General features: G+C 35.1%; 1 protein-coding gene across 4 annotated transcripts in view; it reads right to left on the reverse strand.

The window, feature by feature from the left end:
• LOC111805321 (homeobox-DDT domain protein RLT3) overlaps window positions 1-14,220 on the reverse strand; it is a 16,251-nt gene extending 2,031 nt beyond the window's left edge. For 3 of the 4 annotated variants that reach the window (XM_023690341.1, XM_023690350.1, XM_023690359.1), the window contains exons 1-15: window positions 13,971-14,220; window positions 13,654-13,722; window positions 13,366-13,503; window positions 9,971-10,014; window positions 9,628-9,873; window positions 9,451-9,507; window positions 9,023-9,239; window positions 7,125-7,225; window positions 6,172-6,258; window positions 5,940-6,071; window positions 4,343-4,483; window positions 3,445-3,567; window positions 2,880-3,326; window positions 2,060-2,476; window positions 1,330-1,950 (exon numbers count right to left, since the gene is read on the reverse strand). In XM_023690341.1, coding sequence (XP_023546109.1) covers window positions 1,330-1,950; window positions 2,060-2,476; window positions 2,880-3,326; window positions 3,445-3,567; window positions 4,343-4,483; window positions 5,940-6,071; window positions 6,172-6,258; window positions 7,125-7,225; window positions 9,023-9,239; window positions 9,451-9,507; window positions 9,628-9,873; window positions 9,971-10,014; window positions 13,366-13,503; window positions 13,654-13,711 — 2,829 coding nt within the window. In that variant the 5' untranslated portion in view covers window positions 13,712-13,722; window positions 13,971-14,220. Of the gene's footprint in view, window positions 1-1,329; window positions 1,951-2,059; window positions 2,477-2,879; window positions 3,327-3,444; window positions 3,568-4,342; window positions 4,484-5,939; window positions 6,072-6,171; window positions 6,259-7,124; window positions 7,226-9,022; window positions 9,240-9,450; window positions 9,555-9,627; window positions 9,874-9,970; window positions 10,015-13,365; window positions 13,504-13,653; window positions 13,723-13,970 lie in introns of those variants that run through there. The other variant, XM_023690367.1, reaches the window with a different exon arrangement.
• Window positions 14,221-15,717: the final 1,497 nt, after the last annotated feature.

Below are 15,717 nucleotides of genomic sequence, written 5' to 3' on the forward strand. Positions count from 1 at the left end.
CCCCCCAAAAAAAAAAAAAAATTTGGAAAACAGACTTTCTTCATATGTTGCACGATAAAAGTCATGCCGGTAACAGCCACAAGAAAGAGAATACCTGAAAACTTCTTTTTTTCCTTAAGAAATATGAAGAAAAAAAAAAGAAAAGAAACAAGCGCACCAAAAAGAAGTCATTTTTAACTACGAGAAAGAACTACAATCTAAGAGAACGACTAAGGTGAAAATTACAAAAATCCTCAAACAAATGCCCAACACAGAAGAATTAAATCTAACCCTCGCGAAGCACGTCTCCAAAACTCCCAACCTCTCTATAAATCCTATTGTTCTGCTCCAACCAAACACCCTAACAAAAAAGAAAGTCTACCACCTTTATCACAAAAAGGAGGGTTCATAAGCACCTCCTCAATCATAGAGTGGCAACCTCTATTCTAAGCCAATACACATAGGGATGATTCTAGATGTTCACTCTTCCATGTAGAACTTGCCGAGCGAAAAATTTAACTTAGAAATTTTATCCTTCTAAAGAGAGTTGATTTAGGGACCAAGGAAGGGATTCAAGGTTTGGGATTGCATCACGATGGGAACAAGTGTGGCATTTGCCAGAGTGTTTTTCTTTTCCTTTCTTTTTCACTGTAGTTTTCTTTATAGATTTTTCTAGAGTTCAAGTTTTTATTGTTCATGGAGTGGTTGATCTCAGCTTCCAGTGGTTTATCTCATTAGCAATCTGAGATCACATAATGAGCCTTTTTTGGCAAAATGGTTGTGGCATTTCTTCATGGAGTCGAGCGTTGTGCAGCTCAAATACCTGAAAACAAGTTGATCCCCCAAAAATACACTGAAATCCAACACCACAAACCAAAGCTTACAAAGGGACACCGGCTGACCTTTTTAAAATTAGATCCAAATAGTGCATCTTCCCATGATGCTAAATAATGCATGAAATCATACTTTTAGCTTGGCCTTGATATATGCATCCTCAACTATATTAAAAGCTGTGGTTTCTTAGTTAAAAATAAATTTAAAACATTAGAAAACCCTTTTATTATCCCTTTGTATATACTAACAGGTGGACTTTTGGTGCCTATCTTCAAAGAATAAGACCCAATTATGCAATCATATATATATATATATATGTATGTATATTATATCAACACAACAATTATATAAATTTAATATCAGTTTATTTTCTTATGTCCAAAAGCCAAACAACTTATTCGTTGTTCCATATATAAATGGGGTTGGGCTTTTCGTCTAGTCTTCCCTTGACATGCGAATCATCCAAATGATAGATATGTTTCTTACTAAAATAATAATAATAATAAAATGACATACCTCGATTGCATGAACTGCAGCTTTCAACGATTGGAACTGTGATGATAAAACCTTATGCTTTGGAAATACATCATCGTCCTCTTTTTCTCGGCAAGTTGCCCTATGAATGGTATATCTTTCCTCCAGGTTGAAGTCCAGCTCGAAGGTCATATGGCAAACTTTACAATGTTTCTCATCTCTCCAATACAAATCATGGCAACTTTCACATCTAGCAAGTGAATCGAGATATGACCTTTTACCATGCCTTACAGCATAAAGCGCATGGTAGAAGAAATTCCATACCCATGAATCAAATTCCTGGAGACAATTCCAGCTTTGCTTTTCTTCTTCTCCCTTCCGTTTAACGTCAAGAACTATAGCACTACATGAAGGCAACATATCACCGGTAGTCTCAGCTTGGTTTAGGCTATTATCGACATCAGACACAGGAGAATAACTGCTTTCTCTAATCCTATCCATATCAGATTGTTCAGATTGTGTAAAGCTCCTGCTCACAAGATTCGTAGTGCTATAATTTGACATGGCTTCACATAGAAATGCTACACGCTTTTCCAGAGATTCAATGAGGTAAGCTTCCCGCTTACCTCTATCATCCAACACAGATAACAAGGCCCACAAAGCCTACATTAAGAATAGAAAATAGAACAATAATTAAAATAACACTAGTGCTTAAGATTGAAAAACATTGAATCAGCGAAAAGTAAATGTCATAAAATTTTCAGTATAATACCTCTTCAGTATCGATCACTTCCCAATGGCCATCCTCTGAAGATTCAAAATAAACCCTCCTATGACCAGGATCAGATGCATTACAAGGACCAAGAAAAAGCCAATATCTATTGTACCTACGATCCGAACCTAAAAAGATAGATTGCATTGGATGCAAGTAAATAGAATCTCCCATTTTGTTTGCACCATTTCCTTGACATACTGAATTCTCATGGAACTCTGAGATTGTTGTTGTTGAATCAATAGGATGATGTTCTAATGAAACATATCTGATATTTGCACCATGCAACTGTCCTGAACTAGTCAAGAATGACCCTGACAGGTTGTGTCCCCTGACAGATGATTTCTTTATTTTTGCTCCAGAACCATAACGTCGTATGTCGGAAGCATAATCAATTGCACAAGATGTAGACGTACCCTATCATATTGAAAATTCTTAAGAGTATTACACCTTAAATCATGAAACAGTATGCCAAAGAAATATAAAATGGACACATTTCTAAGAAACACTGCCTGCAAGCACCAAAGTATAATAGACCTAAGTATACTGGAAAACTGTCCCTGCAGGCTGCAATGAATAAATTCTTCTCCCAAATAAAATAAAATCTCATATAATAGGAGGAAGACTAGGTGTTCTTTGATTTCTAAATATGTGACATTGCTAGAGAAAAATCTCACGAAGGTAAAAATAGATTTTGATCTTCAAGATATAAATACAAATACTCATCAATATCTTTCACCATTTACTAAATATTTAACAATTTATGATGTAAACATGAAAATACTAGGAAATATGACCCTTACAAGATAGAATAATGTACCTTTGGCTTAATACTTGATCCATAAGAAAGAAGATCAATTAAAGCCACCAATGCATTCAACTTCTCTTCAATGCTTAATCCTGAATATTCATCTTCCATCAGTCCTAACAGCCATGCTTCACCTGGATGGCTTACATCAATCTCCATGAAAACAGTTGGGTTTTCGTTATTGGATTTCTGAATTTTAGTTCTTTGAGAACACAAATTTTCTGAATCACATTCAGAATCATAACTGCTGCTGCATATAGATGCATTAGCTACTATATCATCTACACTTCCAAAATCAGTATCCGACTGAATTTCATCAACATCCATTGTAGCAGGACTAGGCCGGACACGATATGCAGATGAAGATATCTTTTCAAATAAAGTTATATCACTGGACAAAGTGGAACATATTTGAAGCTCCAGTTCTTCAGTAGTGCCAGCAACATTCAGATCAACAATCTTCAAGAAAAAATCAATGTCAAACAGATCAATATGGTAATTTGATGTCCACCTTTCCAACAACTATAATAATAATGACAATGAAGTAATCCACATTTTTCACAACATTGTCACATACCTTTGATTCCCTTGTCAAATCAGAAACTTTGATCCCATTGTTTCCTTGCTCTGATAAAATTATAAATAATTCACCCTTCAAAGTTCCACGTTGCAGACCATATTTAACCATAAGGTTCATTTCCTAGAAAAAAAGTCCAAAAAATGGAGGATACTCATGAAAGTTTATAATAAAGCAGAACAATGTAAACCATTCACAAGATCAAACTTGCCGATATTATGCTTACAATTAAACAGAACAAAAGGACAAGAGTGGTTCAGGTTCTGGATCTCCTAGGTTCAGGCACTTCTTTGGTTTCTGGTTGGCCTTATTGTAAGCTTTAGAATTATTTGGATTGCATTATAATTGTATTGATCCAAGAGCATTGGAAAAGCTTTGCATACCTATCAAATCAAATTTTATACAAAGCTAAACGGAACCTCCAAGTTTCCAAGATCTGACAAGACATTCAGGATAGTCTTGAACTCCAAAATAAATAAATACAATTATACTTGGGTACTGTACTTCAAAAGTCACACTAGAGCAGAATATAACCATATTCAAATCTCCGTAACCAATTTATAGGTCATTTACTTCAGGGGTACTGGGTGAAGATGGTGCTGACTTTCCTACCTAACCTATCTAATATCATTTTAATTGTAGATATGTATACGACCTATACTTATACTAAATCTGAACACTTCAAGGTAAAAGCAAGGTTACAAAACTATGGGTCAATTACATAGGATATGATCAAATCAAATCTACTTTCATCACATAAAACAACAAAATGCCTAAATATTGAAAATAGTAAAATTGTGGTTACTCTTAACCTTTTGAGACCTATGTTCTATCGGCTCCTATGAAAAAACATAGAATTTCTGGTGCATTGAAGCAGAAAAGTACGAAAACCGAATACCTTAGAAAGGGTCTCCTTTTGCAATGCACCTTGCTTAGAACAAAAACCAGCTGCAACAAACACTTGACGTAGTATTTCTGTCCATGTTAAAGGGTTCAATGATTTCTTCCATATATCAAGAGCAAAATCTCGACTTCCAAGCTTCAGAATGATGAAAATAAGATATAAGCACAGATGTTTTTTTTTTCATATTTTCAAAAGCAGAAGGCAACTAAAAAACATGCAGAACTATATGATAGATCTTGCACTCATCTTAGTCCTAGTTAGAAAAGTTTCCTATCTTATTTGCTGATTGAATTGGCTTTTACATATTAATAAAGCAATGAGGGAAAGTTTTTCAAACAAGGGAAAAAAAAAAAAAAAAAAAAAAAAANAAAAAAAAAAAAAAAAAAAAAAAAAAAAAAAAAAAAAAAAAAAAAAAAAAAGACGAGTGGAACAAGAAGGGTATTTTGAATGATTGTGACCATCTTTGGTCTTGGTTGTTCTGTCTATATGATAGATCTTGCATATCATTTTATTCCTAATGAGAAATGTAATTATTTTCTACTTCAATCAGCGCCGCATATTTTTTTTTTTTTTTTTTTTTTTCCTGAACAAGAGACGAGGTTTTTCATTGAAATAATAAAAAGACTAATCCTTAGAAGATGCAAACTCCATACAGAGCCACAAGAAAGAAAAATCAGCAAAAGGCTTGCAAAAAGAACACCATGAGGAAGCCTTTAAACGTGTAGATTTGAACCGATCAAACTAAGGGAGATGCTTATCCTAAAAAATTCTCTGATTCCCTTCCATATACAATTCTGATCAAAGAGCTTTGACCGCATTTAACCAAAGAAACTTCAATTTAGTGGACAAAAAAAAATAAGTAAAAAAAAAATATATATATATATATATATATATATAGACTTAATAGCATTCCTATCAAATTATACTATAATAACTTCTTCAATTCTCTTTTATAATGAAGTTCCTTTGTGATAGTCAAAGATTAAATAAGCTAGGAGCTGATTACTATTTGTTGCTATAAAAAAGGATGAACTGTCCTCAAGAGGCAGTGCCATTGTCAAGGGCTTGGAGTTTCTTGGTCATATCGACTTAGATGTCTCCCAGGTCTGGGCCTTGGGGCAGGCATAGGTGACCCTGAGTGGGGAGTAAAGCTTCGAATCCCGGTTATCTAGAAAAAGGATGAACTGCAAAACTAACAGTTGAGAGACACTATTTAAATCTGAATTGCCGCAATTCAAATCAGATTACATTTCATTAGAAAATCTGGAATTCAGAACCCTTATAGCCCAACTGTCCATGACCTAAACGATTCTGTACCTAACTAGCTGAACCAAAAAATGGATCTAATCGCATTCGCACCTTCTAAAGTAATTTGTAAGCTGAAGTTGACCTAATACTACGATAAAATTCACCTTGACCTATTACTATGATAAAATTCACCCTTCAAACTCAAAACAATCTTCCCCTCCATAAAACATAAAGATAAAATCAAGCCAAGCAATTTACCTATCATCCTCAGCTAGCAAATCTAAATTAATAGTGCACTTAGAAAACAAGGTGCTAATAACCAAATCAATCATGAAATACTGACCGAATGAACTAAAGCAAGAAATTTGCAAGACTTGCTCAAAGGAGTCAAGTACGCATTGCTAAACTCTGCCTCGATATCACAAAATAGTAGTTTGAGAAGAGCCATGTGAATCTTTCCAAGTAAGAATGAATTCTGCATATGCAAGAAAAACAAAGCCAGAAGAGGGAGTAAATGTCAAGACCAAAATATTTTACCGGACATTATTATAGGAAGATCAAAGAAAATATTTAACCTTGTCATAAAATGCTTGAGCAAACTCATCAAGGGTGAAGGGGCATATGCCTAATGTTATGGCGTATGTATAAAGAAAATTGAAGGCCTGCAAAAGTTAAAAAGCCCAGAGTTAAATCTTGACATTTCAAATAACTTCATAAACTTCTTAATGCAATCGCGCATAGAACTTTTAGTTTTCTTGTAATTATTTATGCTAATTGGAGGAACGTTTTATAATCCCTTTGGTTTTTCTTGTTTATTAGTTATTCAATGAAATTTGTTTCTTATGTTCAAAAGATAATAATAATAATAGAACAAATAAAAATACTACCCAATCAAAATTATCTATCGAACGCTTTATCCTCACGAAAAGGTTATTTAGAAGAAATGCTATTTTTCTTTGATATCCATGAATGTTTGAATGAGTTTGTACACACCTCGACTATTCTCACCAGACAACCGTTGACCTTAAAACATTTGGTTGCCAAGGAAACTCATAAGATGTTAAATCATGGACAAGTGACCACCATGACTTGAACACATTCCCTCTAAGTCCTTTATTATTTAGATAGCAACTTATGACATTTAGAAATGCTACTTTTCTAAATATGCAAATAATCAGGATTCCCAGTTACTTCATGGAAAACATATCCTCTTACAAAGGAAATTAATGATCAAAAAGACCATAGAGAAGAAATTCATGGAGGTAGTAAAAGAAAAACCGCAACAGGAAGGGAAAAAAAATTATATCTAACATTCTTTTATAATAAGTGAAGCACAATAAAAAACATTTACAAGGGAAAAAATTAAAAGGATTTGAGCCCAATGGGTGTTTCCAAGAAAACCCAAATTAGTATCTATGCTAGCAAATTAAAATTGCAATTGAAGATAAAATGGGGTATACTAGAGACACCTACTGATCTTCCCATACCAAAAAGACAGAGGATCGACTCCATAGTCTTTAATACGAACCTTGAATAGTTTCTTGCCAATGTCTAAAGATGAATCCCAAGATTGAATGCCAAATGGTTGCTTCATCTTCACAGAATTTGGAGGGAACTTGGCAAGCATATCTGAAAATATAAAATATATTAGAGATGATATTCCAAGGATCTCCTTCATACTTAAAATAGAAACAACTTTTCCTTCCAGGAAAAACAGATTTAACCTTAGAAAAGGCATACAAATGGAACAACAGGTGGACAAGTTCAACCCTGAGATCACACAGCCCATAAAAAAGACCAAAAGTCTAATTATCTAGTGTCAGGTGAGTGGCTTTCCTAAATTAATAGTAGAAGAAAATTATTAAAATATGCAAAAGGACTTGCAACCTTTTCAGTGTTATAACACCATTGGTTGGAGAGTAAGCAGACTGGTGGCACATCAAAAAGATCAAATTATCAACCTACCTCTTGACAACACAATTCTTTTTTGAACTTCTCAGTTCTTCACCAACTTCCCAGAAACGAAGTCTGCTAGATAGTCTTTAGAAGAAAAAAAAAAGAGGAAAAAGAAAGAAAAAGAAAAACAAAGAAGAGGAAGAGGGAACGGAAAATTCGTCTTTCATGACCCTTAAAAATTCGCCTAAATCTCACCAAGTTACAAAAACGAAAAAACTAAAAACCAGCTCGACTAACAGTAAATTCTCCCATGGACTAGGGAACACTAATGAATTAACAAAAAAGATAACCAACTGAACCAGGGTGCAACTAGTGGAAGCCAATAATTTGTAGGAAATTTCTCCCAGAAAGCTCTATTAGAAGGTTAGCGCCCAAAAAGTGAATGAGGTTTGTGAGAACCTCGTTCAGATGGATCGTAGTTTAGACAACTGCAAAAGACAAAAGGGAGGCGGTAATGAAAAATGCTAATAACTTTGGTCTAAGAAGCACGGACACAACGACATGCCTTCTAAAAATGTTGGACACGAACATGTTTGGGACACATTATTTTTTAAAAACATTTTAGATAATATTAAAAGATCAAACTCAAAATACTTCCGTTTTCTTTTACTATCTATTATAAATAATTAAAATTTTAAAAAAATAACGTGAAGAAAAATTTGAAGGACAGTGGAATCTAGTTCAAGTTTTAAATGGTGCATAAAACCCAATAAAGACAAAAACACACCAGCCCATTGAAGACCCACAAAATAAGTTCTATTAAAATGCCAATCAGCCCCATTTAAAAAAAGAAAGGAAAAAGAACCCTAGCCCTAAAAAATTCCCTTCCCCCTTCCCATTCCTGAAGGTACCACCCTCAACTTCCTTCCTTCCTCCCAAGGGAGGCCAAACAACACATTCAAAATATGAACCTATTTGGGAGATAAATTCCAACTGACGAAATGTTCAAGAGGAGTCTATATCTTGCTTGAGGATGTACAAAAACATAGGCGAATACAGAAGCTCAGCCAAAAACCTCGGGGATTACCTATTTATATTTCATATCTTCAATGAAGAACATATCACTCTCCCCAAAAGAAAAATAATAATAATAAATTGTTAAGAACGCAACAACTCTTGACATCCATTAGAAAATCAGATAAAACCAATACCGATGAGCAAAAAAGCTAAACAAACGACTAACCAGAAAAAAAATTTGAGGTAGAGAATGATGAATGAATTATAACACATCACCAATAAACCAAAATCAATCGGGATGAAAATGGATGAAAGGCTACATCACACCGCTAATAATCATGATGCAAGAACAAAAAGATGGTGAAGAAATAGCACCGGCTACGGATGGATTTTGGCTGGAAAGGAAAGGGAAGGGAAGGAGGAGAGAGGAGAGAGCATTTCCTTTACTTAAAAATTCCATTGAAAGGATAGTAAAAAATGATGTAGATAAATATTGTCATGTTCTTCCTTCACCTTTGCAAAGTGAGCAACTATTAACATCATTTGCCATGAAGTGATCACAAGAAGCCATAATATGCTTTCCAGCTTGCAACTCTCTCAGCTCCAACTCTTCATCATCTACCAGAGTAGCAAATTGGTCTATGCATCCTTGAGATTTCTTTCTTTCCCAAGCAAGTTCACATTTTTCGTAGCAAAATTGTTTTTGACTCTTTTCTCCATTGCGTTCCACCTGGAACATAAGAGGAACTCAAACAAACAGGAGAGGAAAAATTGCTAAAGGCAACAGAAATAAATAAATATACGTACGTATACATATAAATATACATACACACATACTATATATATAAATATACATACACACATACTATATATATATATATATATATATATATATATATATATATTTGTATGTATATATGTATGTATGTATTTCAATTTACCCGTCTGTTTTTTGTTGAAGGCTTTCTCTTTCCCTGCACTTTGGATGCCTGCCTTCCCTGTTTATAAGTAGGAGAATTCCCATCAGCAACCATTTTTATTTCAACTGTAACAGGTATTGTAATATTCTAAATTAGATATAGTAAAGGAAAAATAAATACCAAAAATACTCAAGTTACCTTCACTTTAGCTTGTCGTGGTGGTCGTTTTCCTTGCCGCAATGATTCTTCCGATGAAGAAGTTGAAACTGAAGATGCATCCATAAGTTCTCGGCCACTAAAATTTATTCCAGCAGGAAATTTGCCAGCATCAGGATTTGTTGCCTGCCAAACTGTCATCAAACCCTTTCCAATACCATGAGTTTTAATCGGAGCAGCCATCTTGCCACAGCAATCCACATGGACCGAACTAGTTTGCTTTGAAACCTAAAATTATAGAGTACCAAAGATGTGAAAAAATAAGGATATGGAAGACGGCAAAAAAGCTGGAGCAAGAGTCAAGTATCATAAACATTTTAAATACCTTTCTCACTTTGGTTTCTCTTTGATTCTCTTGAAGCCACTCACCTGTAAAATAATGTACTACACATATGAATCCTGAAGCCACTCAATATGCAACATTCATTTAAATTTGTCAACATGTCTTTTGATAGGCTCATAGAGAGAAGGAAATAGGATATGAAAAGGGGTCAAGAAAAATTCTTTCACTTTCCTCTGACAAAATAGCATATATCAACTCAATAGAAGTGTCTGAGACATAAAAATGACCAAGCCAAGTTAAAGATTTCAGGCTGATAAGTCTTGCAACTAGTTTGTACAAAATCTTAGTCTTGTACAAAATCATTGCAAAAACGCTGACAGATAGGTTGAGAACCATCTCAAACTCCCAAGGAGCTTTTATTGCTGGCAAACAAATTTTAGATCATGTTGATAGCAATTGAAGTCATTGAGAATTATAGGAATAGGAAGAAGGTAGGTGTGATTTTTAAGATTGATTTTGACAGCCTACATCCATTTGCATTGAAATTTCCTTGATATGATCCCGTGGAAGAATAGTTTTGGCTACAAATGAAAAGCTTGGATTTGGAATTGAATAAGATCGGTGAATTTCTCCATTTTTGTCAATGGTAGACCGAGAGGTAAAATTTTTGCTTCAAAAGGTATTAGACAAGGCAACCCTCCCTCACCTTTTATTGTTCATTTTTGTGGTCGATTTTCTAAGTCGGTTAGAGTCAGTGGGTGTGGATAAGGGATTGATGGAGGGGTTTAAGGTGGGTTGGATAGTTTTCATTTGTTGCACCTCCAATTTGCAAATAACACCGACTTTTTTTTCTCTAAGAAGGAAAGGTCCTTCACAAATTTTAATGGTTTCTTGTCTTCCTTTGAAACTATCTCAGATATTTAATCATCAGAAGGAAAGCTCCATCATTGGTCTAAACAATGAGCCATCTAAGTTGTCTACATGGGCCTCCTTGCCCAGTTGTGAGCTGAGTCAACTTCCTTTTTCCTACCTTTGTTCCCTTGGGGGGAAATCCGAAGAGTGTGCGCTTTTAGATCCCTTTTAAAGGCCTTCTTCCTCAAGGGAGGGAGGGTTACTTTGATACAATTGGTGCTAAGTGGGATCCCTATCTAATTTCTCTCCATGTTTAGGATGCTTGTCTGGATTGGTAAGAATATTGAAAGCTTCCTGAGAACCCTTTTAGGGGAGGAGATGGAGTGATGGGGCACAGCTAGTCGAGTGGGTAGGTTGTTTTGAAACTAGTGGATCATCGGGGTTTAGGCATTCTCAATCTCATATCACACAATGAGATTTTTTTGGCAAAATGATTGTGGCATTTCTTCATGGAGTACAACGCTTTGTGAGAGAGTTATTATGAGTAAGGACCACACCCTTTTGAGTGTTTTTCCGACTGTAGGTTTAAGGGTTCTAGCGAACATCCCTAGACTGCTACTGCTTCGAGCTTTCCTTTGTTCCCCCTCTTTATCAACTATCCAGTAGAAGATGGATCAAATACTTATTTTCCGGAGGGAACTTTAGGTGGGATAAAAACCCCTCTATGCTCTATTTCCGCAACCTTATTATTGGTCTGATAAGAGGATGCTTCAATAGCTCTACTTGAATATCCCCCCATTTCGATCAAGAGGCAGTTGAGGCTGTCAACCTTCTTTTATTGTTTCTAACCAGGGGATCAGTCAAGGCATTCTAGGTTTTGGTCTCCAAATTGTCAGAGTTTTTCTTACAACTCCTTTTTACTTGTTTTGTGCTCCCCTTTTCAGTCACATGATGTCTATGAGTTCTCCTTTCTAGGTTACAACTCCTAGGAAATGAATTCTTTGCTTGAAAAGTTTTACATAGAAGAGTGACACACAAAACCGTCTTTGGAGACATTCTTCCTATGTGTTGCACCTGCAATAGTGTGTTCTTTGTAGGAAGCAATTGGAGGACCTCAACAACTTTCTATATTATTTCCCCTTTGCATTCTCCCTTCGGCGTCAATTTTTTAGTACTTTTGGTGCTGCTTTGGTTCGTAATAGGGGATATTGTTCTATCATCAAGGAAGTGCTTTTGTATACTCTTTTTCATGATAAATGAAGAGTTACATAGCAGGCTTTCTTTTTCACCATCTTTTGGGGGATTTGGCTAGAAAGGAAGAATAATGTTTTTAGAAGGATTGAGAGACTTAGAGATGGATGAGAGCTCATATCAGACTTATGGGACTGAAGTCCTTCACCTTGTTGACCTTCTTTCTTAGGGATAAGGCAAACATAAGTCTCATTCGATCCCACTTCAATAATGCATTTCTCAAAGAACTCACAAAACACTTTTCACGAGTCCTCTTTTCTGGAAGATAGCCATGGTAAATCCATTTGCCTTTGTACAACCTTTTGAATCTCCTATACAATAAAAAGGGCTTCCAACGCAACCCTCTCCAATATGAACCAAGATGTCTCCACTTTACCTCTAGGACTAATCACACGTTCAAGAGCCAAAAAGCAACAATTAGCTTTAAATTCCCACATAATTGAACAGTTCCAAGGAACGAAAACCGAAAGAAGTTCTATGCATGGTGTCACACAAGGTTAAAGGATGAAACTGATAGAGCATTGCCAGAAACTTCACTATTGTAATTTTTTGCAAGCATACTTTATTTTAGGTGCTTATGTTTTGGGCTCTCGAAATGGCTTAACTAGAATTATTATTTTATTATGTATTTTTTTAGTTATGGGGTAGAAAGGTCTTTTAGCTAATTGGCTATGCAAAATAGGTTAAAGGGTTTGAATGAGACTTTACGTTCAATTTTTGGTTTTTAGAATGAGGTGTTCTCCGTGCTTAATGATTGAGCCTCATCACCAAACTTTGTAGTCCTTTATCTAGGATTGCATGCTTGAGCATTCAGGTAAGACTAATCAACTTGATTGTGGAGCAATCAAACCATGAGTAGGGAACTAGTTTTCCTTACCTTCTAGTCTTCAATCACAGGGTAACCTTCTCTAACTCTCCCTAGGAGTTGTGCTGATTGATTTTTAGGGGTTTTAGTCTTTGATAATTAGGGGCTCTCATAACAAAAGAGTTCCTAATTCAAACTACTAGGGCCATATCACTCTCCCTCTCCGAAATGGGGCTCTAGTCTTAACCTTCCAACTTTATTATTTATATGCTTTCCCAGGTTACTAGGAGAATGGGCAAGAGCAGGTGACTTGCAGAATACCTTTGCAATAGAGAAATGCTCCCAAATGAGAGACAATTGAAATCTCCACCGAGAGGAGGGTCATCCTTACAAAATACCTTCATATGAAGAAAGCAAACTACGAATCGAATCTAACTTCTTCCTTCTATTAACAATGTTACCCTCAACCATAGTTTTACATTTACTTTTTGAATTTAGACCAAACCTTGGTTGAGACTATATTCATTACCAGTAGATGATACTGTAGTTTCATCCTCACTTCTGTCCCTCCTCCTCTTCTGAGCAAACCATCCTTGTACCTGCCTGTAGGTCAATCCTAAAGTGGCCGCATAAGTTTTCAATCTGCTTTGCGTAGGATATTTTTCCTCTGCAACAATAAAAAGTCAGAAGAGGTAACAATATCTTGGAAATGAGACAGGTCAAACTTAATTTGAGATTTATGACAAGTAACTAACTACGTTAATCTAAATGGTCAAACTGGCATGAAAAAATTCTCAAACTACATTCACAAGCCTACCTGAATAGAACGCATCGAGTGCTTGAAGCTGTTGAGGCGTTTTCCGCCTAAATTCCATTTCGCTAGATTCTATAATGCAAGGAAATTAGAAAAACAGCCAACAAAAAAGAGTAAAACCGAGTGTTAGTTAACAAACACAATCCAGCCTTCAAAGAGAAACTAAAAACATCAAAAACAAATAGAACATGAATCGGCTCCACTTCATACCAACCACGAACAGAGCGAAGAAACACAATCACCAAAATCCACATACAAAACAAGTTTCACATACACATAAGCCACAAGAAATGAAAAATAAAATGAATTACGAAAACTACCTCTGAAACAGAAGTGCAACAGCGGTTCCTTGCATGATTACGCTTGGTTGAATTTAGCCATATCCACTACCAGTGGTTGAATTGAAGCGGCACAGAGATTGGGAAGAGGAATCAAGAGTGTTTGTAGGGTAGCGGAAGAACAGAGTAAGAGAATTTTGAAGAGTGAAGGTTAATGGAAGGGAGGAGAGAGAATAAGGAGTAAGAGATAACAGAGGAATAACAGTGGAAGAGAGAGAAAGAGGGAGGTAGGGTTTTGGGTTTTACACAACAAAGGGAAATATCGCTAATGCTTTAAGCCTCCCTCTGCCCGTACTGACCGCGAATTTTATCGGATTATAAAAATATCATAATTTTATGCGCACTTGGACTAAAATACCCTTGACAATTTCTCAAAAATATTTTTAAAATTAATATAATTTGGGTTGATTATTATTATTCACTTAAAATTTACTGTTTTTATTCTTAGAATATAATTCAATATTTTTATGACTAATTTATTAATTATTATATTAAAATTTTCAATTTAATCTTTTATATTCATCCATGATAAGGGACAAAATTGGAAAAAAAAGTTAAAAATATAAGAGATTAAATTGGAACTTTCCAAATTATAAGAATTAAAATTAGATTATCTGTGACTGTGACCCGAACAACACAAATTGAGTTCATAACCCAACCCAACAGTTGGGTTGGATTGTTGGGCTGTCTTATTCTTAAAGTAGGATAAGGTTTGATTGTAACCTTATTCTCGAGTTGGTTGAGTTAACCCAACTCAATTTTGAATGACCGACTTTTTTCAGTAAAATGAATGACTTGCTTCTTCTGTGTTTCTTGCCTGCACTAACGCCCCGCTACTACACTGGAATATATAAAGGAAGGCCTTACCCAGACCAATGGTTTGTAGACTTCGAGTCAATTCTTGAGTCCTAAGGCCCTATGCGTAGGTGTCGACTCTAAACCTTTTTTTCTCCTCTTTTGATAGGACTTTGTGGCCTCGTGATGATGTGGCAAGCGGTGGCAAACAAAATGTGAGACCAATAAGTGAAGGAGAGAAGCTGTGAGACAATAAAGCATATGAAGAGGATTTAATTTACTCTCGTGTAAACGAGAGAGTGAGATAAAGAATATTCTCGTAATCCAAGGAATTTTCATCATTTTGTTAGGGAGAAGATAGACCAAATAAGCACAGTAGAGTTTAGAGTCGAAGGTGCGAAGTTGGATGAATCTCCCGTCCTTCTGACTCTATTACCTGACCTGCTATCCTCGTAAATTAAGTCATAATACATCACTAACATCGATTACAAACATTAAAACATTCTTAATCTTCCGAATAATCTTAGTTCTTCTAACTCTATTACCTGACCTACTATCCTCGTAAATTAAGTCATAATACATCACTAACATCGATTACAAACGTTAAACATTCTTAATCTTCAGAATAATCTTAAAGTAGGGTAAAGTTTGATTGTAACCTTATTCTCGAGTTGGTTGAGTTAACCCAACTAAAAAAAATGTCACCCGTAAACCTACTAGAATTTTTTACTTTTCAAAAGTTTAACCCAATATATATGGTTATTATAAATTTAATCAAACTATCTTAATTATTATTTTAAGTTAAAAAAAAAAAAAAAAAAAGTTAATTATTAGTTTAAAATTATAATATTTTTAAAGAATTTGAGCTCTTTTAAGGTTTTTGTTGTCCTAATTATATTATATTATATATATATTAGTCGGTTTAAACAAAATT

This window comes from Cucurbita pepo, chromosome LG01 (genome assembly GCF_002806865.2).
Source record: "Cucurbita pepo subsp. pepo cultivar mu-cu-16 chromosome LG01, ASM280686v2, whole genome shotgun sequence".
Lineage (NCBI taxonomy): Eukaryota > Viridiplantae > Streptophyta > Magnoliopsida > Cucurbitales > Cucurbitaceae > Cucurbita > Cucurbita pepo.